Raw genomic sequence first — 26,142 nt, forward strand, 5'->3', positions numbered from 1 at the left:
GAATTGATTCCTTGAGGACCTGCCCCATGATTTTTCCAGGGACTGAGGTGAGGCTGATTGGCCTGTAGTTCTCCAGATCCTCTTCCTTCCCTTTTTTAAAAGATGGGCACTACATTAGCCTTTTTCCAGTCATCCGGGACCTCCCACGATCGCCATGAGTTTTCAAAGATAATGGCCAATGGCTCTGCAATCCCATCCGCCAACTCCTTTAGCACCCTCGGATGCAGTGCATCTAACCCCATGGACTTGTGCTCGTCCAGTTTTTCTAAATAGTCCCGAACCACTTCTTTCTCCATAGAGGGCTGGTCACCTCCTCCCCATACTGTGCTGCCCAGTGCAGCAGACTGGGAGCTGACCTTGTTTGTGAAGACAGAGGCGAAAAAAGCATTGAGTACATTAGCTTTTTCCACATCCTCTGTCACTAGGTTGCCTCCCTTATTCAGTAAGGGGACCACACTTTCCTTGACTTGCTTCTTGTTGCTAACATACCTGATGAAACCCTTCTTGTTACTCTTAACATCTCTTGCTAGCTGCAACTCCAAGTGTGATTTGGCCTTCCTGATTTCACTCCTGCATGCCTGAGCAATATTTTTATACTCCTCCCCAGTCATTTGTCCAATCAGTTAGCCATCTTTTAATCTATTTAATTTGTGCCATGCGGCAGCGCTCTGAAGTGCGAGTGTGGTCGCGGCGCCAGCTCTCCCAGCGCTGCAGGTACTCCGCCTCCCCATGGGGATTAGCTTACAGCGCTCACTGTTTACACTGGCGCTTTACAGCGCTGTAACTTGCTGCGCTCAGGGGTGTGTTTTTTCACACCCTTGAGCGCGAAAGTTGCAGCGCTGTAAAGCGCCAGTGTAGCCAAGGCCCTAGTAAAGTGTTCTAAAACAATTCCCAATTATCACTCTGTGATAGGGGTACAACCTGGAACTATGAGAACACTTTACCCCCTTAACTCTCCAGTCTACACTGTCTCAATGTTTTGCCAGTGACAAGCAGCAAACCTCTCTTGGTGCTACGGTCACTCAGCCACCAGCATCCACAGGCACACCCAGCTAAATTGCATGAATACTTTACAAGCCACTCGTGAACTATACAAATGAAACACCAGCAAATATCCCAAGTCTCCAGCCCCAAATCTTGTCAAGTCAACTTAAACAAATGAGAAACAAATCTGCAATGAACAATATCAAAACAAGTAGATAAGCACTTTAGTCAGCAATTCATTTTCAGCCCTTTCCATATTTCCTTTGAAATAAGTAATATTTAAATATAACAATTTTATTTCCATTTCATTTTTCTTAACTACTTGCTGTTTAATACAACTGCAGGTCAGGGCTGCCCAGAGGGGGGGGGCAAGAGGGGCAATTTGCCCCAGGCCCCGAGCCCCACAGGGGCCCCCACCAGAGTTTTTCGGGGCCCCTGGAGCGGGGTCCCTCACTCGCTCCAGGGGGCCCGGAAAACTCTTGCGGGGCCGGGCGCAGGAGCTTCTTCTGCTCCCGGTCTTCGCCGGCGGGGGATCCTTCCGCTCCCGGGCAGAAGGACCCCCCGCTGGCGAATTACTGCCGAAGACGGAGCGGGACCCGCCGCCGAAGTTCAGCTCGGTCTTCGGTGGTAATTCGGCGGCGGGGGGCCCTTCCGTTCCGGGACCCGCCGCCGAAGTGCCCTGAAGACCCGCGGCGGGGGCCCCCCCGCCGCAGAATTACCGCCGAAGACCGGGCTGCGCTTCGGCGGCGGGTCCCACTTCGGCAGTAATTCGGTGGCGGGGGGGGGGGGGTGCCGCGGGTCTTCGGGGCACTTCGGCGGCGGGTCCCTGAACGGAAGGGCCCCCCGCCGCCGAAGACCCCGGGCCCCCGGAATCCTCTGGGCGGCCCTGCTGCAGGTAGTAACAAGTAAAGTTTATTGGGCAGTAAAACAACTGAAGTCTGCTCCACAATGGAGTCCATTAAACTATATCAGTTAACAGCTTCACATAAGCTGACCTTTTAATGTTCAAGCTCCTGAAAGAGATTTTGTCTCTAATACAGTAAAATCTGCACTGAAAGTGTATTTTCTCCTATGTTTCTTGTAGTCCCCAACTATCCTACAAAACACCTGTCAGTTCAGGGCACCCATCTCCTACAGAATTTACAGACAAGGCCACTTTAATCAGACATATTAACAAAGCAGAACCAATAAGGAAACACTGTGAAGTAAGGGATCCAGGCCAGGGCTACACTATCCGTATAACTACATCACGCAGAGGGTGCAAAAAATCCACATCCTGACATAAAGCTATATTGACTAAGCCTTGGCAGAGACAGCACTATGTTGGTGGGAAAGCTTCTCCTCTTGACATGGCTACCGCCTCTCCGGGAGGTGGATTAACTATATCAACTGAAGACACTTTCCCATTGACTTAGGTATGTCTTCACTTAAGTGCTATAGTGGCATCATCAAAGTGTTTTAAGTGTAGACCTAATAGGTGCTGGCTTCCTGTGGCTCCCTGGGGGGCTCAACGCCCCCCAACACCTGACCATTCCCACCCTGTCTCTGCCCAGTTCTGCCCCTGCCTCCTGCATGCAGTGGAGCAGGTGATCTTGGTAGGCCAGGGCACCCGGGAGCTGGCTGCTGGTGGGTGCTAAGCACCCGCTAATTTTTTTCCATGGGTGCTCCAGCACCCACAGCATCTATGGGGAGCATTATTGTCAATTGAGGGTGACGTAGGAACTGCAGAGAGGCTTTTACAGCTGCGGCTCCCGCCAGGGAAGCCCGCTCACCGGAGGGGCTAGAGACAAGGGGGGGGGGCTGAGTCGGGCCGGGGGGAACATTTCCCACTGTACAGCTCGGCCCGTTCCTACCCTGCAGCCCGCCGAGGGCCCGCGGATCCCCGCTTCCCCCCTCCCAGCAAAGCCAGGCCGCCGCGTGCAGGGGGCAGCTGAAAATGTCCGAGAGGCTCGCGCCGGAGCTGTCCCGCGCCGGGCTCTACAGCGGGACCCGGGCCCGCCCACGGGGCCATAACGCTCCCCTCCCCCAACCCGGGTGCCCGCTGTGACCCGCCCCTGCCCCGGTCACAATCGCCAGACGGGCGCTAGGGGCAACCGGGCGGCGTCCCGCGCTCCCGGCTCCCAGCGGCCCGGCCCGGCATTGCCCTGCCCGCGGCACTGAGCGGCTCCCCCGGCCCCCGCTGACTCTGGGCCTCGGGCCCCGCCGCCGAACGGGCTGGAGCCCCCGGGGGGAAGCGCCTCTTGTCGACCCCACACGGCGCCGCGGGGCGGGCAGCGGAGACCCGCCCTTCCCCCCATCAGCGGGGCCGCGGCCGCCCCGGACCCCCGCGGCAGACCCCGGCCCGGCTCCCCGGCCCCGGCTCCGCCAGGTGAGACCCGCCCCGCGGGCGCAGGCAACAGAGCCCGGACGCCAGTGAGCTGCGCATGCGCCTTAGCGATAAAGAAGCGTCTGCTCCAAGTCCTGGGCTGTTGCTAGAGCCCCGTGCAGGGGCCGGGAGCCGGGGAAGGGGCGTGGCCTGGGAAGGGGCGTGGCCAACCAGTAATAGGCCCCCTGGGTAGGGTTGGCAGGTGTCTGGTTTTTGACCAGACCACCCCAGTGAAAAGGGACCCTGGCAGCTCTGCTCAGCACTGCTAACTGGGCCATTAAAAGTCCAGTTGTGTTGCAGGCAGGCTCCCCGGAGTGGGCAGCATGTACCTACAGCCCCTTGGCACAGGGGCGGACAGGGGGACTCTGAGTGCTGCTCCTGCCCCAAGCGCCTGCTCCACAGCTCCCATTGGCTGTGAATGTGGCCAATGGGAGCTGTGGGGGGTAGTGCCCGTGGCTGGGGGGAGCGTGCAGTGCCTCCCTGGCCACACCTCCGCCGCCTAGGAGCCAGATAAGCTGGCTGCTTCTAGGAGCTGCCTGAGGTAAATGCCACCAGGCCAGAGCCTGCACCCCGAGCTCCTTCCTGTGCCCCAGCCCTGAGCCCCCTTCCACATCCAAACTCCCTCTTGGAGCCTGAACCCCCAATGCACCCCAACACCCTGCCCCAGCCCTGGGCCCCTCCCACACCAAACTCCCTCTGGAGCTCACATCCCAAACCCCTCCTGCATCCCAACTACCTGCCCTGAGCCCCCTTCCACTCTCCAAATTCCTCAGCCCGAGCCCAGTGAAAATGAGTGAGTGAGGGTGGGGAAAAGGGAGGGAGGGAGGGATGATGGTGTGGGCGGGGCCTTAGGGCAGGGCAAGGGTATTCGGTTTTCTGTAAATAAAAAATTGGCAACCCTAGCAGCGGGGCAACCAGAGGAGGGTTGGGTACAAGACGGTGGGGTGGGAGGATTGAGGGCCAAGCAGAAGGAATGTGGGGCAGCCCCAGGGAAATGCTGCCATCAGCAAATATGCCCTAGTGAGTTGGGTTGGGCTGTGGGTAGCAATCTGTGCTGGTGCAGCTGGCCCCTCCTCACCATTCCTCCCTGTGCTGACCTGAGAAAGAGTTCTGTGTGGCTCAGAAGCTTGAACCTGGTGCCACCAGAAGCTGGTCCACTAAAAGCTGTTACCTCACCCACCTTATCTCTCTCATATCTTTGGACCAAGATGGCTACAGTAACACTGCAAAGGGCAGATTAGTATGTTCCTGCTGCTGCAATTGGAAGAGTGAAAAGTCCCCCAGGAACCAAAGTCCATCATGGGTCTTGCCACCTTCCCTTCCAAGTGCATGCCTTCTATCTGTCTTCTCAAATATAAGCACATAGCAACAAATTAATAGAACCTCCCATAACAAATAAAACTCAGCTTGGAAAAGAGGAAACTAAGGGGGGATATGATAGAGGTATATAAAATCATGAGTGATGTGGAGAAAGTGAAAAAGGAAAAGTTATTTACTTCCCATAATAGAAGACCTAGGGGCCACCAAATGAAATTAAGGGGCAGCAGGTTTAAAACAAATAAAATGAAGTTCTTCTTCACAAATGCACAGTCAACTTTTGGAACTCCTTGCCTGAGGAGATTGTGAAGGCTAGGACTATAACAGGGTTTAAAGGAGAACTGGATAAATTCATGGAGGTTAAGTCCATTAATGACTATTAGCCAGGATGGGTGAGGAATGGTGTCCCTAACCTCTGTTTGTCACAGGGTGGTGATGGATGGCAGGAGGAAGATCACTTGATCATTACCAACATGTTAGGTTCACTCCCTCTGGGCAGGCTGGCATTGGCCACTGTTGGCAGACAGGATACTGGGCTCAATGGACCTTTGGTCTGACCCAGTACAGCCATTCTTATGTTCTTACCAAAACAAAGACACTGCACTAACCATGGTAGATGTTAGTCACATCACTTAATGCACTACCGGAAAGTGCTCAGATACTATGATGATGAGTGTGGTATAAGCCCTTATACAGAATTTCATTGGGCTGCATTTTTTTGTAGGGGGAGTGTTAAATTATCTATAATGTAATGTCTGGCCTTGGAAATGTAATGTATTGTATTTACGAAAGGAATAGCCCTGCCCCTTTTAGTCCCTAACCGCAAATTCAGAATTCTCTGTTGTCACAGCAAGTTCTACAAATGTCATCAAAGGAGCAGATACAAAATAGAATGATCTTGTAACACAAACCAAAAACTGCAAGACCCTGTCACTTTAGAACTAGCTTTGTTTAGTGTTTTCATCTTAATTTCCGTAGAGGTGAACGTCCGCATATTCACTTGTTTAAATTATTTTTTGTCAGTGCTGTGGTCTTAATTAACTCCTTTGAGGTATGGAGTGCTGAGTTTGGTTATTGTTTCTCCTTTACTTCTGCACAGAAATAGCAAGTGACTATTACCCCAATCCCACAAAAACCTTTACACGTGCTTAACTTTATGTATATGAGTACTCTAAGACCCAGGTCCACAATGGTATTTAGGCACCTAAACTACAGTTGTATGTTTAACTGTGATCCACAAAACTTCTGGAGGGGAGACCGAAGCCAGAGCCTGCCTGAGCCCTGCTGCCCCCGGTGGGGGGGACAAAGCCCAAGCCCCACTGCTCCAAGCAGGAGGACCAAAGCTGGAGCCCTGCCACCCAGGTGGGGGGCTTGGGCTTTGGCCCTGGGCAGAGGGACTCAGGCTTCGGCTTCAGCTTCAGCCCCAGGCAGTGGGACTCGGGCTTCAGCTTCGGCCCTGTGGGATAGGGCTGCCAGCAAGTCTAATGCCAGCCCTAGCAACCCCATTAAAATGGGGTTGCAACCACTGCAGGGTCCCGACCCATAGTTTGAGAACTGCTGCTTGAAAGTTCCATCCACATTTTATTATTTCTAAAACTTCAACTTCTCCTTTTTTGGTTTCCCTCATTCTCATCAGTCTCAATATCACTACCCTCATAGCACCTATATTCACACTCTAGTTCATATCTCTGCTCTCACCTCTTCCTAAGACTGTTCTCAGTTTTTATGCCTTCCCCCTCCAAACCCCTCTGGTTTCCCCTGATTGTTTCCCATGGCCATGTGTACTATGCCAGAAATGGGACTTGTAATTCTCCACTGGAGCAGTCCAATGGTAGCACAGTGAAAGCAGTACTGTAGCTAGAGCTCAGGGTTTTTCACCACCAGTGTCACCAGACCCTACTTAAGCATGCTGTTTTATTATGGTAGCAGCTAGAGGCCCTAACACCATTGTGCTAGATGATGTACAAACATGTAAAAAGATGTTTCCTGCTCTAAAGAATTTCAATCCAAGTAAAGAGCTTACCTATTCCTGCCAACATAGACTCAGCCCTTGTTTGGATTAATTACTCCCAACTACCAGGATGCTTAGAAAGGCAGATGAAATAGCTTTCAAATACAAAGGCAAGGAAAGGAAAGCACATCAGTTGCTGTGGTTGACTCCAGCTGATTCAATGGAGAGGGAATTCTCTATGGCCACAAATGAGCCTGAGTTATTTTGTGTGTTAAACTTTGTGAAATTGCTCATCTATAGTTTCTTACATCTGAATGATTTATCTGAATAGTCACAAAGATAGGCTAGACAGCATTCTGTATTTATCACATTTATAACTGATACAATATGTTTTTAGGCGACAAAACAATGTGGGATCCGTATGAAACTACAATGAAACATGAGTACCCATATAGAGCACCAGTGGAGACTGAAGCAGTACGGTAAGATAGTACTGGCTAGATTAATGCTAACTCTTCTGCTAGTTTTGTTTTTGTGATGTATTGAAAACCTGTGTTCATGTCCAGATGAGGAACTGTTGAGTTACAGTGCAGATTTAATGATAGTATGTGACTTTACCCCAGTGCTTGCAGTACTTACAATAGGAAATACATTTACCACAGTATTTGAAGTATTACTGGTGGTAAATGATAGATGCTGCTTGTATACTTTCCCGATTTCTAACTGCAATTTCTAATGCTTTTTTTATAGTCCCAGAACAGCAAAAGGACATGTGAATCCATACCAACTTAGTGATCCTATTGGCTTTAATACTTACAGAGAAGAGTTCTGTTGGAAACCATATTCCAAGGCAGAACCTATAATGACTGGCTCTTCATCAGGAACAAGGAGAAACAATCCTCATCCCAGTCAAGTAAGGAATGCTATAGCATTCTCCCTCATTTATGGTTGCTTAGGAAAGGTACTGTGGTAGGGCTTAATATTTTGTTTTGATATAAAGTTTATGGTGCTGTAGTTTTGGAGCACGCCACTGAATGGGGTGCCAGTAGAAGCACTTAGCAACAAGAAACTTTGAAGAGGTGGGTATTATTCTGACTCTGGGATTTGGTAGTTGAAGAAAACAACATCATTCACTAATATGTTTACAGTGTAAAAGAACAATGTCAGGTCTCATCTATAAGTACTATCTTGGGCAGATATTATTTGGGAGGTTTGGTGGCTCTTCTAATGGTGATGCACAAATATTTCCATTCTGAAATGTGCAGTCTCTGCTCCGTTTTGGGCTGCAGCTACTCCATCGCAGACCAACCATATTATTCCTTCCGTTCAGCAAACTCTATTGTTTATCACCATCTTCTGTAGATGGTCTCCATTTCTTCATGTATGTCCAGAATATTCAGCCCTTAGCATTTACATCTTTCTATCATTTCCATCCTTTTTTTCAGAACAGTTCCACAATGGTCTGAAAAAAAATTAATGGACTCATATTTAAATACTGGCCATCTCAAAGGATCCCAAAGCATTTTACAGACTGTAAGCACATACCCACGCTAATCACTTCATCCACCTGTGATATACAGCAGTACACAATGCTATTACCCAATGTTTATGACAGGAAGGGACAAACGTATCCAGCTGCTGAGTATTTGAGGAGCAGAATGTAATTGCTAGCCAGATTGGAATTTGGCCTGAGGTTAACATCCCTGCTTTTGTGTTAAGAGCCAGAGTTTCTTTTTCTCCATTTTCAGCTTGTTTACTTTGGGCATTTGACAGCATTTTGGATCAGGCTCTTAGCTTATAGTCAATTTCACTGTTTCCTCTTTTCTGTTAGTTTCCTCTGCTGTTTGTGTGTCTCTCTTACACAGCAACTAGGGGGAGAGAGGCATTCTAAAAATAGGAAAATATGATTATGAGACCCCCAAAATTGGTTAGGGGTTTTGGGAGAAGGAGAAGTACCTGAAACTATTGTAAATTCATTTTTATTTTGTAATTGGCTGACTAGTTTTCAAGTTGATGTGTCCCTTTTCAAAACTGGCAGCATATAACCGGTGCTTACTATGAATACCACTTGAAACTTCTCATATGGTAGAATTATTGTGGTTAATATACAACAAAAGAGAGAGGCTGGTTCAGTGACTATGGCATTGGTCTAGGATGTGGTTCAATTTCCTGCTCTGCCATGGACTTCCTGTGTAACCTTTTGCAAATCACATAGCCTTTCTGTGCCTCAGTTTCCCATCTGTAGAATGGGGATAACCCCTAATAAGGGTGTTTGAAGGAGAAAGAGATTAAAGATTATGAAGCATTTCAAGATCTACTGATGAAAAGTGCTATATAAGAAATAGGCATTATTATTACTGAGCTTCAAATTATATCTTACTCTGTGGGAGCTGGCTGAATACAATCTAATTTACTGTACATGTGATGCTCTAATTGTAGACATGCAGATCTACAAAATCCCACTCTTTGTGTTATTAGAGTTTCATGATTTGGAAGGTGCCTCGAGAAGAAAAACCGCAGCCCGTCAACAGCCTTTCACCCTGGACACAGCCTGTTTCTAAACAAGAGGTCGGGGAAGCAATCAGAGCACAGTTCAACTCTACCTATAATGGAGATTATTTAGGATTACCCCAGGGTGAGGGCAATGATTTCTCTCTCTCCTTTTAAAATGGTCCATTAAGACACTCTGAGGCACAGTGCTGTGGTAATGTCGAGGACAGAGCAGAAGCACATTGCCGCAACAGGGGCTCCTGGAGGCATTGTGTCTCAGGCAGATACTGTCTCTCTGGGAGCATAAAGGAAGTGTAGACCACAGGCTGCAGCATGTATGTTCTCCCCATTCCATCCCAGCTAAACTGGAGCAGACGGATGGCAGGGTCAGGGCCCCATCTGGAACCCAGCTAACCCCTATCTTCCCATCTCCTCCCTTTTTCCTCCCCTAGTCACATGCTTCTAGCATTTATCCTTGTAGATCACAGTCCCTCTAAGCCTCCCAGTATCCCAGTAGGTTATAGCTAAATGTACAAAGCTGTTACTACTTTATTGAAGACAACTAACTGAAGCTTCATCCCTGGTTCCACTGTTCAATGCTTTCTCATTGTCCCCTTGACAATCTCTCTTTCTGTGTGGCCCACTGAAATAAATGGAAAAGCTTCCATTCACATGAATGGACTTTGGGCAAGGTCCTAACACATCTTGGAAGTAAAGCACCTGTTGACTCAGAAATTTAGTGCTGGTCTGTTGCAATCTTATCTCCCTCACCACACATCCAGCCTTTCAACTCTTTCCGTCTGTAGTGAGGCGCCAACATGGCTGATTAGTAGAGCAAGTCAAAAGATGAGGGGCTTTTTTCATACAGAAAATTTCAACCAAAAAGAAATGCTGCCATGGTGCCTCATGGGAGTTGTAGTTTTGGTGCTTCATGCTCCTGTTCTCCTCTATAGGCCAGGCTCCCTGGTTGAACTACAACTCTCATAATGCAGCATGGTCTCCCCTTTGCCGCGGGTAGGGGCATGCATCATGGGCGATGCGGTCTGGCTGGGTAGGCTGGTCCAAGAGGAGAATGGGAGCGCGTGGCACCAAAACCACAACCCCATGAGGTACTATGGTGGCATTTTAGACTCAAAACATGTAAGTTTTTGATTGGGAACCAATTTTTTTTTAAGTTCTTGAGCATTCAGTTTGTCAATAACTTGTAATTTTCCGTGGAAGCAGATCCTTTTCATTTAGATGAAAGCCCAATTTTCTGTAAAAATCCCCCCCCCACTCCCCCCAAACACAAAGATTTGATAGAAAAATGTTGACTGGCTCTACTGGTTAGCTCCCTGTTGTTTACTTCTGAGATGTGCACGTGTGCGCGCGCACACACACACACAAATACAAATCTCCTGTTTCATTGAGAAGAAGATATTTTATTGTACCATAAAACTGACACTATTTTTTAATTTCTCCAGGTTTACAAATTAAAGATACTATTCCCGTGCCTCCTGACTGGAAAAAAATAATCCCACGTCCTCCAGCAACTGAGTTTAGGCATCATTACCAGGCCCCAGCCCGCATCCATGACTTCATGGACTTTTCCTGGAAATATGGATGTAATGCAAACCGGCATATTCCAGCAAAAGGAGTTGGTAAGAATATATTTGTTTTTAAAAAATTAAATAAGTAAAATATTGTGAACTGATGAAAATCATGGCTTCAGGTCTTTACATGATATCAGATTCTTTTGAAATCATGTCAACTATTAAATTAGTTCTTCGGTAGTCTCTGGTCTCTTCTACTTATGTAACTGATTAGTGATGTCTGAAGATTTCCTGTGACAGGAGAAAATGAGCCTGTTTCTTTATGAGAGTCCAGCATGAGCTTTGCACCATGGAGTAATTTTACACATAGAAGTGAAAATTTGCTTATCTCTGCTCCTGTTGAAGTCAAAGGGACCTGAGTGCTCTTGCAAATCCCACCACAAGAACTCTGTTCACCAATATTTGACATGCACAGACATGTCAGGATGGGAAAACCTGGGCCGCTGACCCCTTGCATTGGAAACTCTGCTGGGAGTGGGGGCACAGTGGTGCAATCCCTCATCCACCGGGGGGAGAGGTTCAGAGCTTGCCAGTGCCACACAAAAATTGGTCAAAGCCAACCCAGAAATGGTCAGGGCCAGCCCATTGGGAAATAAACTTGATTTCATGCATCTTCCAGGCAGCCTTTGCCACCCCAGGATGTTGCTGTTCAGCTAAGTGCTGATTTTTCAACAAGGCATTGAGAAAACTGGAAGATGGTGCTGTTTAAAGAAGATATAGAGCTAGGTGTCTGTCTAGGTTCTTATATGACCTTCATCATTGTATCTGAGCACCTTTCACTCATTAATGGGTTTTATCCTCACAACACTCCTGTTAAATAGGGAAGCATTTCCCCCCATTTTACAGATGGGAAATAGAGGCACAGGGTAGATTAAGTGATTTGCACACAGTTACACAAGAAGTCTGTAACTGAGCCAGGAACTGCCCTTAGGTTTCTTGAGTCCCAGTCCATGCCTTAGTCTTCCTTCCTACTACAGGTTCTGCTGGCACTTCAGCCTGTGTTGTCTCACCATCTCTCTCATTGGCTTCCTATTGGTGCTGAAATAATATGAGGAGAGGCTGAGCCTAAGGGAACCCCACAGATTGGGAGATCTAGAGAGGGAGGTATAGTTACCCATAATGGCTCTTGGGTTGGGCTAAAGATATGCACCAGAGCCAGTTTAAGGCATTTCAGATCCCTCTTGCAGCTTCCTGGAGGTGGCACAGGAATACTTGTTGATCAGAGGTATGAAATACTGCAGAGAAGTCCAGAAGGATGTGTATGTCTCAGTACCATGGCCAAGCTGAAACCTAACTGAGAGGAAATTCAAAATACTGTGTTACCCACTCAATTTAAGGCACCCTGCCTATAACCTACCGAGGTCTCAAGGCGTGACCCAATCAATTGAGGCACCCCCACCCTTTCCCTTCTGAGAGCTCAGGTTGTAAGGCACCGATCCTTACCCACAGGGCTCAGGAAGAAACCTGGTCAATTTAAGTACCTACCCTTTCCCTCAGGGCTCTACGGGTCTGCGGAACCTTTTCCCAGCCAAAGAGCCTTACACAGTTGTGCTCTAAACATCTATTTATTAGCAACACATATACCAAGCAAATCTCTTATGCTCACCACTCCCAATATACGGACAAATTTCACCCGATGGCCAGTCAGAATTCATTCATCTGGGGGTTCCCGGCGATGCCTCTTCACGTCACAGTCGTGCAGAGGGATCAGTGTTCTAGCAGCTTGATGTTGCACTGCAATCCGGAAATGGTTCCTAAAGAGCATTGTTTTTCATTTACATTATATAGGTAAAACTACCTACCTCCTTCAAATTTACTAAACCTATCACACTATCCCATACTCCTAAATAACAAAGTTTTTAACCAATTAAACACTGGCACATATGTGTCCTCCTTCCTGCCCAAGTTTTTTACATTTTTATCTTTCATGCCCAAATTGTAACTTAGTTGTGACCTTCTCTGTTTGTCCAGATGCTCAGCATAAAAGGCTGATCAGAGCTTATTTTACCATTTGTTGAGTCTCTTTCTATATCCTTTCTAATTTCCCAGAGTCTTTACAACCTCGGTGGTTATAACTCTCCTTAGGGACCTTCCTGAGGTGGGGGTGCTTTATCAGCAGCAGAACATTCCTTTTTCAATGTTAATGGTGAACTCCCTGAGTTTCACTCAAGGCTGTTCAGCATGGGGGAGGGGAGGGGAGTCAGTCAGGTCTCAGGCCTACAACTGGTAGCTAAAAGTGGGTATAGACTGGATTCCAAACAAACACTATCCCAAGCTAACTACACAGAGCATTGTTGTTATTATTTATATACTATCATAGATATTAAAAATGGTGCTTTACAATACAGATAAGGCTTCCTTTTCCTTAAGGCACTTAGATGTACTCTTAAGGTGCTAATTCTGCAATAAGATATGAAGGGACTGATTCTATTGAAGGAAAAGGGCCTCAATTAAAATGGGAAGAACAGAAGGAGACTACAGTACAAGGAAGGAGAGGGGAAAGATGAAGGGAAGGATTATAGGGTTATGCCTGATTTCACTCAAATGTTCCTACCTGGTTTACCTTTACAGTTCCTACTGTGACATTTTCTCATATCCAGAACCAAGAAAACATTAAACAGATGACCACGTACCAAAGAGATTTTGGGAAAGAATATTTCAATATCATATCAATTTTAAATTCTCTGGATCCAGAACAAGTTAATAAGTACATTGAAAGAGCTCCAAAGCAAGGTAGGGTACTATACTAAGATACAATGTAATCCATCCTGTGTAAATTATCATGCACACAGTCACTGGTGAAACACAAGCTATGACAATTTCTGAATACTGCACTCTTCACACTTGTTGGAAAGGTAGAAAAATCCTCTCTCTGTCTCCTGCAGGGGAGGGTGAACCCTGAGCCCCTTGCCCCTACTGGAGGAATTACTAGGAAACAGAGAATTTTCCCTCCCCTACTCACAAATATGTAGGAGAGAATTGTCTTTGCTCCTATAAAAACAGTATATTAAAAGTGCAGTGGTTGTTGTATCCTCACTCAGAATTTGTAAAAGTTTATTTTATATAAAAATTGCAATCCCAATGTTCATCATTCCTGGAATTCATTGCACTTGACAGCTTGAGATTCAAATTCACTCTTTTGTTTTTTAATTGTATTGACAGAGAGAGAAATTCTTCAGCACTTTCTTAACACAGTTTGTGGGAGCCAGAGTGAGAAATTCAGAAGGACTTCACCCTCAAAGAAACCAGAAGACAAACTATCTGAATGCAAATGATACCCAACAATCCAAAAGGAGAAAGGCCTCCAGAATCCAGCTGGTGCTGAATGAGTGGTGTAATTGTAACCCATAATGTCTTTGCGTTCTGTATGTGTGTGTGATGAATAATTTGCAAAACCCTGTTTTAAAATAATAAAGGCTGTTGTGCTGCTACCTCATCAAATAGGGTGCTGCCTTTGAGAGCAATAGAATGTTAAAAGGGATTTATATTTTATCATTTCTGTACTGTAAATTCCAGCAAAACATTTATTCCTGGCTCAGAAGATCCTGTAAGTATGTTGTCAGTCAAAGATGTCATGTACTCTAATTATGATTGTTGCTTTGTATGGGGTAAATGAAATAACATCTCCCACCCTCAAATTCAATCCTCAAACCCAAGATTCAGCATTAGGGCTAAACTCTAGATTTTTAAATATTTTCCCCATGGCCAACTGCAGTCTTACCTGAATGACATCCCACTACTGACAGACCAGAAGTCCAAAACTGCAAATTTTAAGTAGTCAGCCAGCTTGTAAGCCATCCTTCAAGTAAGCCAGCCTTTGAGGGTTATGTCTACCCTCATCCAATGGCAGCAGGCCCCTAAATCCCAAGTCTCCCATCTCTCAAGTCTGCCAGCTGACTCAGGCTAAGGGGCTGTTTAATTGCGGTGTAGACCTTTGGCTCTGGGACCTTCCCACCTTGCAGGGTCCTAAAGCCCAGGCGCCAACCCAAGCCTGAATGTCCATACCACAGTTAAACAATGCCTTAGCCCGAGCCCCACAAGCCCAAGTCAACTGGAAGAGGACAGCTGTAGCTGTCTAACTGCACTGTAGACATAGCCCAAGTGGTCAATGAACATCCACCTCCACCCCCTCACAACAGAGTAGCTGCATGAGCACCTATAGCTGCTAGAGGCTCTCCCCAGAATGGAAATATTATTTAAAAATTAGCGTCAGCCCTATAAGAAGCAACATCCTGTATGTTCACTGAACCTACAGTTCTTGATGCATGTTAACTCCATTAAGCATTGGATTAAGAAGTAAATTTTAATTATTTTAGCTCATCGATTCAGCAGCTGTTAATTTCTCCAATCTACTTTTACCCTAAACCTAACCCCACACACACACATTTTAATTCTAAACATAAGATTTGTATTATACTGAAAGCCCTTCTCCTAAAAATATTATATCTTATACCTTGAATTTATCAAAAATTAATCAGACGATTTATCTGCAGACAAATCCCGGATTTTGTGAAGTTGGCCTCTTTACAAGTGCTACTCAAAACCTGATCACTCTTGGAGTTCATGTGTTTACATTTTTCTAATTAAAGGATCCTCCATCAATAGTCACTCCTCTTCTAGATGAGGAATGTGTCTTGAGATAGGCGACTTGGAACAGCCACTGACTTCACTATACTTTCTCTATCTACCATTTAAAGTACCAATCCTCTAAGGACAAGTTAGTATGTGCATGTAACTATGTATGTGAGTAGTGTGTGACTACTTTAACCATGTTCCAGACTAGTCTTTAGGAAGAAACCCTGCTACATACAGGACCAGGAGACATTAAACAAGTGGGTTTGTTTGGAAGATGGGCCTCATTAACCTGCCACTTAGGGACCTGCTGCTCTTGGGTGAGTGGGGTCTTGCCAGCACACCCACACCCTATTCTGCCCACCCACAAGAAAGGCCTTCAGCCCAGATAGCTATTTGTTTTGATTCACTGGTCATTCCAATCAGTTATTCACACAGCTCTAGCGAAGAGACCCAGTGACTATGTGACTCTTCTGGCCTAACATGGTACACAGAGGCTTTATTGCTTGAAATGGATACTAGTGCTCCATCCCATGCCCTTGTGCTTGGAAGAAAGATGTCAGTCTGTGCAATCACTGTGCAGTTGTCCTGCACAAAGTCCAGATGGTTTCAGGCAGGGACCCAATAATTACTGAAAGATTAAGAAAAGAAAATGAAGATGTCTTATCTATTAATTGTTAAATAGTGGTAGCTGCTAATACACTGAAATGAGCTTTTGAGGCAAACAGCAAATCAGCAGTATTATCAGATACTTTACTTCCAAGAGTCTTATAAGGCTTGTAGTCATTGCTTGTGAATGGGCTGCAAGACGTGGATGATCACAGTAATATGGCCAAGGGTCACAGAAGAACATCTCATTCAGAAATTTAATATCATTGACACTGAGGTGACCATGTAACACTAGACTTGAGGCAACATCTCATATGCTGAAGGAAGGAAAGTACATCAGTGAGAGCATTAAAAGCTACACTCAGAGCAAACACACACAAAGAAAAACAAGGCCCTTATTTCTCCAGTTGGTACATATGTACTAGCAGCAGAGATGGTGAATTTATATCCAATATAAAGTTATGTATGGGTGGTCACGTAACTGAAAAAAGAGGCTGTCATTTTGTTTGCTGTATACTTAACCTTGAAATATATAAGAGGTCTCTGCTTGCTGCAGTTGTGGTTATGAGGAACTTGCTATTGTGTGTTTTATTTTTGATGCAGTGTTTCTGAGAAAGTCATTTTTTGTGCTCTCATGAAGACTTTATATTTGTTCTCACTCTGTATTTCCTTAATCTGAAAGAAGTAATCTGGACTGAAAATACCTGGTTTGTTCTTTGTGTGCTGGAGAACACAACAAAACAGGGGATTTTGAGTTCCCTAAACTAGTTCTTAAAAGTCACTAGTTTATCTTCCATGCATATGATGGTCTTTTACTAAAGAATTGTACTTTTTGCTTCTCTAAATGTTTTGCCTTTCTAAATAAAGTATCTTGACTGAGTATTTTGTTAGAAAACTGATTGTTATTACAAGAATTCATATGAACAAATTATGTGGTACTTATTACACTTGATCAGATGGACAGTACACTGCAGCCAGGGGTGAAAGTAACTTACAGGACTTACCATTACTGCCAGAGTCCTGAGGGGGGCATGGCCTCATCTGGAAGGGGCGTGGCCTCTCAAGATTTAAAGGCCCTGGGGCACCAGCTGTGGCTGGCAGACCCAGGGCCGTTAAATCAACCAGGGCCTCCCAGCTACCTCTGCAGCTGGGAGGCCCCCAGAGCTCAGGGGCAAATTAAAGGGCCAGGGCTCCGGCTGCCGTGGGGAATCCTGAGCTTTGCGGGGCTGGGGCAGGTATTTAAAGGGCCAAGAGCTCCTGCCGCTGAAGGGAGCTCCAAGCCCTTTAAATCCTGGTCCCAGCCCAGCCCCCGGAGCCGTGGGCCGGGGGGGTTAAAGGGCTCTGGGCTGCCAGCTGCGGCAGGGAGCCCAGAGCCCTTTAAATCCCCGCAGCGAAAGCCGGTGCAGTCCGGCACGGCATACTGGCTCTTGCTGGTATGCCATACCGGCTTACTTTCACCTCTGACTGCAGCATAACTTTATGGGGAATTCCTGCATCAAAGGAGTTCATCTTGTTGTGACTTTCTGGTAAGACTCTATAATGCTTGTTTGAAATGCTGTACAGTTCCAAAGGTAATGTATTGGCACTTCTCAAGCCTAGAAGGAAGGCAGATGACTCAAAGGACTATCATCCAAACACTTTGATCAGCATAACTTTTAAGCTGTTTGAGAGACTGGTACTTAAATGACTATTGCCTTTAATTGCCCCACAGTTACTTTATTACCAGGAAGGGTTCCAACCAGGCCATAATGCTGAGGATCAGCTGATTAGACTGACATCTTTTATTTGACACATGCATGTAACACACTGTACTTCATGTTCATCACTTTTATATGGTTATGATATATTTTGTACAAAGTATACCTTTGAAAACTCAGTTATAAACTCATAATCTGCTGAATATTATTATCCTGTTGAAATGTGTGTAACAACACTGCATGTGAAATTATGAGATTTTGCTGTACGATTGTTACTGAAAGATGTTGCAATTCTGGATAACACTCATAAGCCAATTCCTCAGAAACAAAGCCACACTGGCATGCCAGCAAAGTGCTAAATAGCCATTATGTGCTTAATCAGGGATTCGCCAGCAGGGGAGTTGTAAAGAAGAAATTTACAATTCACTGGAAGGACTGCGAAATGTTACAAAGGGATCTCACAAAACTGGGTGACTGGGCAACAAAAATGGCAGACGAAATTCAATGTTGATAAATGCAAAGTAATGCACATTGGAAAACAATCTCAACAATACATACAAAATGATGGAGTCTGAATTAGCTGTTAACACTCAAGAAAGAACAGGAGTACTTGTGGCACCTTAGAGACTAACAAATTTATTTGAGCATAAGCTTTCATGGGCTACAGCTCACTTCTCAAGAGATCTTGGAGTCATTACGGATAGTTCTCTGAAAACATCTACTCAATGTGCAGCGGCGGTCAATGATTCCCAACATTCTGTTTGCTTTTTTAAAAAGAACAGGAGTACTTGTGGCACCTTAGAGACTAACACATTTATTTGAGCATAAGCTTTTATAGGCTCCAGCCTGCTTCATCGGATGTAGCCCACAAAAGCTTATGCTCAACTAAATTTGTTAGTCTCTAAGGTGCTACAAGTACTCCTGTTCTTTTTGCAGATACAGACTAACACGGCTGCTACTCTGAAACCTTTGCTTTTTTAAAGAAAGGGATAGATAATAAGACAGAAAATATCATATTGCCTCTATATAAATCCATGGTATGTGTACACCTTGAATACTGTGTGCAGATCTGGTCACCCTATCCCAAAAAAGATATATTGGAAATGGAAAAGGTACAGAGATGGGTAACTAAAATGATTAGGGGTATGAAACAGGAGGAGAAATTTAAATGACTGGGAATTTTCAACTTAGAAAAGAGACGACTAAGGGGGGATATGATAGAGGTCTATAAAATCTTGATTGGTGTGAAGAAAGTGAATACGGAAATGTTGTTTAATCCTTCACATAACACAAGAACTAGCAGTCACCCAATGAAATTAATAGGCAGCAGATTTAAAAAAAACAAAAGGAAGTACTTCTTCACACAACATAAAGTCAACCTGTGAACTCTTTGCCAGGGGATGCTGTGAAGACCAAAACTATAACAGGATTAAAAAAAGAACTAGATAAATTCCTGGAGAATAGGTCCATCAGTGGCTATTATCCAGGATGGGGAGGGATGCAACACCATGCTCTGAGTGTCCCTAGCCTGTTTGCCAGAAGCTGGGAATGGGCAACAGGGGATGGATCACTTGATGGTTACCTGTTCTGTTCATTCCCTCTGAAGCACCTGGCCTTGATCACTGTCAGAAGACAGGATACTGGGCTATATGGACCATTGGTCTGACCCAGTATGACCATTCTTATGTAAAAATTAATTATAATAATAAAAATGTTTAGTACAGAAACTCCCCAACATAATGACCTCTCAAGATAGCAACAATGTGAGATAACAACCTTGGCAAATACTGCATTTTAAAAATCATGGCCAACTAGGAAACATATTTATATATATTTCCATTCCCAGTCACAAATCTAGCATTCTGGAGCAAAGTCACTAAAATATAGTCCAACAAACAAATGTTTATTTAATGTGCCCCTTATTTAAGCTGTCAGAGGTGCTTTCATGTGAGTACACCTCCCAGGTGGGGGGCAAGAAGGGACCTTACTCGTTCCTCCAGCTGCTCACTCTTCGCTCTGGCCATGGCTGTTTGTTGTGCCACCATTTACTCCACCACTCTGTTGCCAATGGCGCTGCGCAGTCACCTTCCGCTGCCACCTGCCACTGGGACCTCTGCAAGTTGGTCTCTTGAGGTTCCACCTGCTCTCAGTGATTTCAGCTGAGTTCTCAGTGGGGGAACCTCGCTGTTAGTGCAGTCTGGGCTGTCTTTTACACAAAACACTGTCCCCACAGGAACACTGTCCCCACAGCAGGACTAAGCACTTAAACCTGATTATCAGTGATTTCAGCTGCAGTGGTCACTTAACAGAACAAAAGACTATCTATGGAGCCTAATCAGCTCTGTCTTTAAACAGTGGAGAAGGACAGGTCCCCACCCTTTCTTTTGATGCCCTCAATCAGCACAAGCTAAGTACAGTTCTACTTCCCTTTACTCATACAATAAGAACAACAACATTTCATTCCCAACTCTCCCCCTACCCCGCGCATTCAAGTGATTTGTAACCCAACCCCAGCCAAAATCTATCACTTGGGCAACACAGCTCTGTTTGCTGGATACCTAGGTAGATTAGGTGTGAATGTAAATACAATCTGGTCCTGAAACCTTTTCCCCCAGCCCCCAGCTCACCACTAGCTGTCAGGGAGAGCTCATTTAGACTTTGCTTACAAATCATCATTTGAAATTATTAGGTTGGCCAACATCACTGAAATGAATGCATTGACATTGTCATAAAAAACAACAGCTGTATAAGGAAGCTAGTCTATGTTCATACTTTTCAAATCTATTATACTTTCAGATACACATACTTTATTATACACTGTATACGCTTTTAAAGTGTGTATTAATGTTTCAATTTCAATTCAAATTTCCAAACAGTCACTAAATTGGCATGTTTCAGAGTAGCAGCCGTGTTAGTCTGTATCCACAAAAAGAACAGGAGTCCTTGTGGCACCTTAGAGACTAACAAATGTATTTGAGCATAAGCTTTTGTTGGCCCACTTCATCGGATGCAAAGAATGGAACTTAGAGTGAGGAGGTATATACACATACAGAGAACATGAAAAGGTGGAAGTTGCCCAACCAACTCTAAGAGGCTAATTAATTAAGATGCGCTATTGTCAGCAGGAGAAAAAAAATGTTTGTAGTGATAATCAAGATAGCCCATTTAAGACTGTTTGACAAGAAGGTGTGAGGATACTTAACATGGGGAAATAGATTCAATGTGTGTAATGGCTCAGCCATTCCCAGTCTCTATTTAAGCCTAAATTGATTGTATCTAGTTTGCATATTAATTCAAGTTCAGCAGTTTCTAGTTGGAGTCTGTTTTTCAATCTTTTCTGTTGCAAAATTGCCACCTTTAAATCTGTTACTGAATGGCCAGAAAGGTTGAAGTGTTCTCCTACTGGTTTTTTAATATTATGATTCCTGATATCAGGTTTGTGTCCATTTATTCTTTTGCGTAGAGACTGTCTGGTTTGGCCAATGTACATGGCAGAGGGGTATTGCTGGCACATGATGGCATATATCACATTGGTAGATGTGCAGGTGAACGAGCCCCTGATGGCGTGTCTGGTGTGATTAGGTCCTATTATGATGTCATTTGAATAGATATGTGGACAGAGTTGGCATTGGGCTTTGTTGCAAGGATAGGTTCCTGGGTTAGTGTTTTTGTTCTGTGGTGTTTGGTTGTTGGTGAGTATTTGCTTCAGGTTGGGGGGCTGTCTGTAAGCAAGAACATGTCTGTCTCCCAAGATCTGGGAGAGTGAGGGATCATCTTTCAGGATAGGTTGTAGATCTTTGAGGATGCGCTGGAGAGGTTTTAGTTGGGGGATGAAGGTAATGGGTAGTGGCATTCTGTTATTTTCTATGTTGGGCCTGTCTTGTAGTAGGTGACTTCTGGGTACTCTTCTGGCTCTGTCAATCTGTTTTTTCACTTCAGTAGGTGGGTATTGTAGTTTTAAGAATGCTTGATAGAGATCTTGTAGGTGTTTGTCTCTGTCTGAGGGATTGGAGCAAATGCGGTTGTATCTTAGAGCTTGGCTGTAGACAATGGATTGTGTGATGTGTCCTAGATGGAAGCTGGAGGCATGTAGGTAAGTATAGCGGTCAGTAGGTTTCCAGTATAGGGTGGTGTTTATGTGACCATCGCTTATTAGCACAGTAGGGTCAAGGAAATGGACCGCTTGTGTGGATTGGTCTAGGCTGAGGTTGATGGTGGGATGGAAATTGTTGAAATCATGGTGGAATTCCTCAAGGGCTTCTTTTCCATGGGTCCAGATGATGAAGATGTCATCAATGTAGCGTAAATAGAGTAGGGGCGTTAGGGGATGAGAGCTAAGGAAGCGTTGTTCTAAATCAGCCATAAAAATGTTGGCATACTGTGGGGCCATGCGGGTACCCATAGCTGTGCCACTGACTTGAAGGTATATATTGTCCCCAAATGTGAAATAGTTGTGAGTGAGGACAAAGTCGCAAAGTTCAGCCACCAGGTTTGGCATGTAACTAGTTCACAAAACTTGTGGGGGAACGTTGGGGAAATTCAGGTGTAGGGAAATCACTGGCCAAAGGCCAGCAACCAGAGAGATGCATCAGCAGACCACACGCAGGAGCCTCTCCCCAGCACCATTAAGAATGAGGAGGGGGTGATGGCAGCTTGCAGCGCTGCTCCCGCCAGCCCTGTGCAATCATCGGCCTCACGTGCCAGGCCCGCGGATCAAGGGCGGTGCAGGGCGGGGCGCAACCCCACGTGCCAGGTCTGCGGCGCCTCCAGTGCGGCTGGGCAGGGCTATTGCTGCTGCCGCTGAGCGGGCTTGGCTGGGGGTGCCCGGCCGGCCGGGACCATGGCTCTGAGGAAGGCAGCGCGACCGCGCTCCGCATCAGGAAAGCTAGAAACGTTCCCCCGCGGCAGGTGAGGCCCCGTCTGCGCTCCAGCCTGCGGGCGCGGGCCGAGCCCCAGCGGGCTGGCGGCTGCAATGTTGTGGCGTCGCAGTTGTCAAGCAACCAGGGCGGCGGCTTGCGCTGGCCAGGAGCCGCGGCTGCTCCCCGCGCCCAGCCCCGCTTGCCGCGGAGCGAGGCGTGTGAGGGGCGTCCCGCGCCGTCCCCCCCCCCCAACCCGGCTGTGCGCGGTGTCGGGGACGGGGTGCGAGCGCGCGGGGTCGGGGCTGAGCCGGCTCTGGCGCTGCGGCTGCCCGGGAGCGCTTGCTGCTGCTGCCATGGGGAAGGGTTTGTTGCAGGCGCTTAGAGGAAAGCGGTGCCAAGTCCCCCGCTGCTCGGGGCAGCGCGAGGGAGGAGATGAAAGGAAGGAGCGTTGCAATAAACAGTGGGGGGCGGGGGAAGCTTTAGGGTCCTTTTTAACCCTTTCGTGTTAATGTCCTTGGTTATTGCCGGTAGTTATTCCCCTTCCTTTCTTCTGCTGCTGCTGCGATTGTATTTGTCCCAGAACCCAATCTGATGCACAGCACACAAGGTTAGGAGTACTTGTGGCACCTTAGAGACTAACACATTTATTTGAGCATAAGCTTTCATGGGCTACAGCCCACTTCATAGGATGCATAGACTGGAACATACAGTGAGAAGACATTTATACATACAGAGAACATGAAAAGGTGGAAGTTGCCATACTAACTGTAAGAGGCTAATTAATCAAGATAAGCTATTATGAGCAGGTTGTGGTTCTGAGTGTGCTTCAGGCAACAGCTTGTGTCCTGGTCCCATGTCTGTCCTGCTTGTTCCGGCCAGGGCTGACACTGGGCTCACCACTGCTGTAGTGTATTGTGGAGAATGAGGGAGTTATTTATGTTTGTTTGTTCTAAATATCCTATGCCCCTCAGTTTACTTGTTTGATATTATCCAGGCTGAGTGTGTGGAAGAAGCTGTCAATGGGAAACGAACAGGAAACGAAACACTGACAGAGATAAGGCACTTCCAGACAGAATACCAAACATCCGTACGGGAACAATTGGGGTTCACCCACTCACTTGGCTCCAGCCAAGCTAGCAAGGTTTATTCTTCCCAGGCTTGAGCCTAGGGCACGAACCCACTAAAGACCCCAACCTACAGAGGAAGTGAGGTATTGTGGACATTTTGTACATGGTAGGTTGCAGGGCTGCTACTAGCAGTTCAGGCTTCTGTACTGAATAGGGAATGGCTACAGAGCGATGCATCAGATGTGTTCACTTTAAGATCCTTTAATGCACTGCCAGGAATGGGGGTGGTTAACGTATGCTACATACAGAGGCACCTCGTGGATGAACAGTGTAGAACAGTTTAGCATGCCATTACAGGGGTAGGTGGGCAACAGTGGCTGGGGATGAGGCGTCTCTGACAGAGACACTAAGGCATGGGTGGGCAAACTTTTTGGTCTGAGGGCCACGTCTGGGTATGGAAATTGTATGGCAGACCATGAATGCTCATGACATTGGGAGTTGGGGTGTGGGAGGGGGTGAGGGCTCTGGCTGGGGGTGCGGTTTCCAGGGTGGGGCCAGAAATAAGGAGTCCAGGGTGCAGGAGGGGGCTCTGGGCTCAGGCAGGGGATTGGGGTGCAGGGAAGGTGAGGGCTGTGGCTGAGGTTGCAGGCTCTGAGGTGGGGCTGAGGATGAGGGGTTTGGGGTGCAGGAGGGTGCTCCGGGCTGGGATCGAGGGATTTGGAGGGCAGGAGGGGGATCAGGGCTGGGGTAGTGGGTTGGGGTCAGGGGTGCAGGCTCCAGGCAGCACTTACCTCAAGTAGCTCCTGGAAGCAGCAGCATGTCCCCTCTCTGGCTCCTACGCAGAGGCGCTGCCAGGCAGCTCTGCGCGCTGTCCCATCCACAGGTGATGCCCCTGCAGCTCCCATTGGCCACAGTTCCCTGCCAATGGGAGCTGTGGGGGGCGGCACTTGGGGCAGGGACAGCATGCAGAGCCCCCAGGCTGTCCCTACACATAGGAGCCGGAGGGGGGACATGCCACTGTTTCCAGGAGTTGCACGGAGCCATGTCACCCATGGAGTGGGGCAAGTCCTCGACCCCGCTCCACGGCGGAAGCCCGAGGGCCGGATTAAAGGTCTGATGGGCCAGATGTGGCCCACGGGCCGTAGTTTGCCCACCCCTTCACTAAAAGAATGCTGTAGGGACTGTCCATCTTTCCCAGGCACAGTGCAGGAGGATCGGGCCGAGTGGAATTTACCCAAAACTTAGAAGGAAAGAACAAAGTTTAGGTGAGACCCAGGCATGTAGGCTTTTTGCTCAGCATGCTTTGGATTATAAGGTGGGTAGAAAGCTGGCTAGATCATTGGGCTCAATGGGTAGCGATCAATGGCTCCATGTCTAGTTGGAAGCTGGTATCAAGCAGAGTGCCCTAAGGGTCGGTCCTTGGGCCGGTTTTGTTCAATACCTTCATTAATGATCTGGAGGACGGCATGGACTGCACCCTCAGCAAGTTTGCAGATGACAATAAACTGGGAGGAGTAGTAGATACACTGGAGGGTAGGGATAGGATACAGATGGACCTAGACAAATTAGAGGATTGGGCCAAAAGAAATCTGATGAGGTTCAACAAGGACAAGTGCAGAGTCCTGCACTTAGGACGGAAGAATCCCATGCACTGCTACAGACTAGGGACGGAATGGCTGGGCAGCTGTTCTGCAGAAAAGGACCTAGGGGTTACAGTGGACGAGAAGCTGGATATGAGTCAACAATGTGCCCTTGTTGCCAAGAAGGCTAATGGCATTTTGGGCTGTATAAGTAGGGGCATTGCCAGCAGATCGAGGGATGTGATCATTCCCCTCTATTCAACACAGGTGAGGCCTCATTTGGAGTACTGTGTCCAGTTTTGGGCCCGACACTACAAGAAAGATGTGGAAAAATTGGAAAGAGTCCAGCGGAGGGCAACAAAAATGATTAGGAGCACATGACTTATGAGGAGAGGCTGAGGGAAGAGAAAGTTACTCACCTTGCAGTAACTGAGGTTCTTCGAGATGTGTGTCCCTGTGGGTGCTCCACTGTAGGTGACGGTGCGTCCCGGCGCCGTTGATTGGAGATTTTCGGTAGCAGTGCCTGGTCAGGACGCATGCACTCAGTTGGTATCTCCCGTCTCGTTGGAATCTTCCTGAGCGCGTGCGTCCCGTACCCTCCTCAGTTCCTTCTCTACCGTGGAGAAATCATACTAATACTCCAAAGTAGAGGGGAGGAGGGTGGGGAGTGGAGCACCCACAGGGACACACATCTCAAAGAACGTCAGTTACTGCAAGGTGAGTAACTTTCTCTTCTTCTTCAAGTGCTGTCCCTGTGGGTGCTCCACTGTAGGTGAATGTAAAGCAGTACCCACTATGGTTGGTGGGATTTTGGAGTTGTGTGAGGAACAAAGGTAGAAAGTACCATATGGCCGACTATGGTGTCTGCTATAGTATCCCATGCGATAGCATAATGTTTGGCAAATGTGTGGTCAAATGTCCACATGGCCACCTTGCATACGTCTGTAACAGGTATGCTGTGGAGGAAGGCAATGGATGTTGACATTGCTCTAGTAAAATGAGTCCTAACACCCTCTGGTGGTTGAATATTCTGAGTCTGATAGCAAGATCTGATGCAGG

The 26,142-nt window shown here is 46.8% G+C and overlaps 2 protein-coding genes and 1 long non-coding RNA gene across 6 annotated transcripts in view; 2 read left to right on the plus strand and 1 right to left on the minus strand.

The window, feature by feature from the left end:
* Positions 1 to 3,079: 3,079 nt before the first annotated feature.
* TEX26 (testis expressed 26) lies at positions 3,080 to 14,140 on the plus strand. Its single transcript, XM_039520849.1, has 7 exons — positions 3,080 to 3,352; positions 7,015 to 7,099; positions 7,368 to 7,530; positions 9,096 to 9,252; positions 10,571 to 10,747; positions 13,271 to 13,432; positions 13,862 to 14,140. The coding sequence occupies exons 2-7, from the start codon at positions 7,026 to 7,028 to the stop codon at positions 13,972 to 13,974; spliced, it is 846 nt and encodes a 281-aa protein (XP_039376783.1). The 5' UTR covers positions 3,080 to 3,352; positions 7,015 to 7,025; the 3' UTR covers positions 13,975 to 14,140.
* On the minus strand, positions 7,524 to 12,466 carry LOC120395994. Its single transcript, XR_005592915.1, has 3 exons — positions 12,306 to 12,466; positions 11,814 to 11,993; positions 7,524 to 8,079 (listed from the first exon to the last, which is right to left on the minus strand). It is a non-coding gene; the product is annotated as an uncharacterized LOC120395994 (long non-coding RNA).
* An 8,183-nt stretch (positions 14,141 to 22,323) lies between the features above and the next one.
* LOC120395285 (WD repeat-containing protein on Y chromosome-like) overlaps positions 22,324 to 26,142 on the plus strand; it is a 91,525-nt gene continuing 87,706 nt past the window's right edge. For all 4 annotated transcript variants that reach the window (XR_005592566.1, XM_039519549.1, XM_039519567.1 and 1 more), the window contains exon 1: positions 22,324 to 22,485. Coding sequence is in view for 3 of the 4 variants with exons in the window: in XM_039519549.1 (XP_039375483.1) it covers positions 22,418 to 22,485 (68 nt within the window). In the remaining variant the exon portion in view is untranslated. The remainder of the gene's footprint in view (positions 22,486 to 26,142) is intronic.

This window comes from Mauremys reevesii, linkage group 1 (genome assembly GCF_016161935.1).
Source record: "Mauremys reevesii isolate NIE-2019 linkage group 1, ASM1616193v1, whole genome shotgun sequence".
Taxonomy (NCBI): domain Eukaryota; kingdom Metazoa; phylum Chordata; order Testudines; family Geoemydidae; genus Mauremys; species Mauremys reevesii.

Excerpts from the sequence above, each read along its gene's own strand:
- TEX26 (XM_039520849.1), top strand. The coding sequence starts at position 7,026 with ATGTGGGATCCGTATGAAACTACAATGAAACATGAGTACCCATATAGA. Across the intron at positions 9,253-10,570 it reads TTATTTAGGATTACCCCAGG|GTTTACAAATTAAAGATACT; the intron begins GTGAGGGCAATG and ends TAATTTCTCCAG. Across the intron at positions 13,433-13,861 it reads TGAAAGAGCTCCAAAGCAAG|AGAGAGAAATTCTTCAGCAC; the intron begins GTAGGGTACTAT and ends TTGTATTGACAG.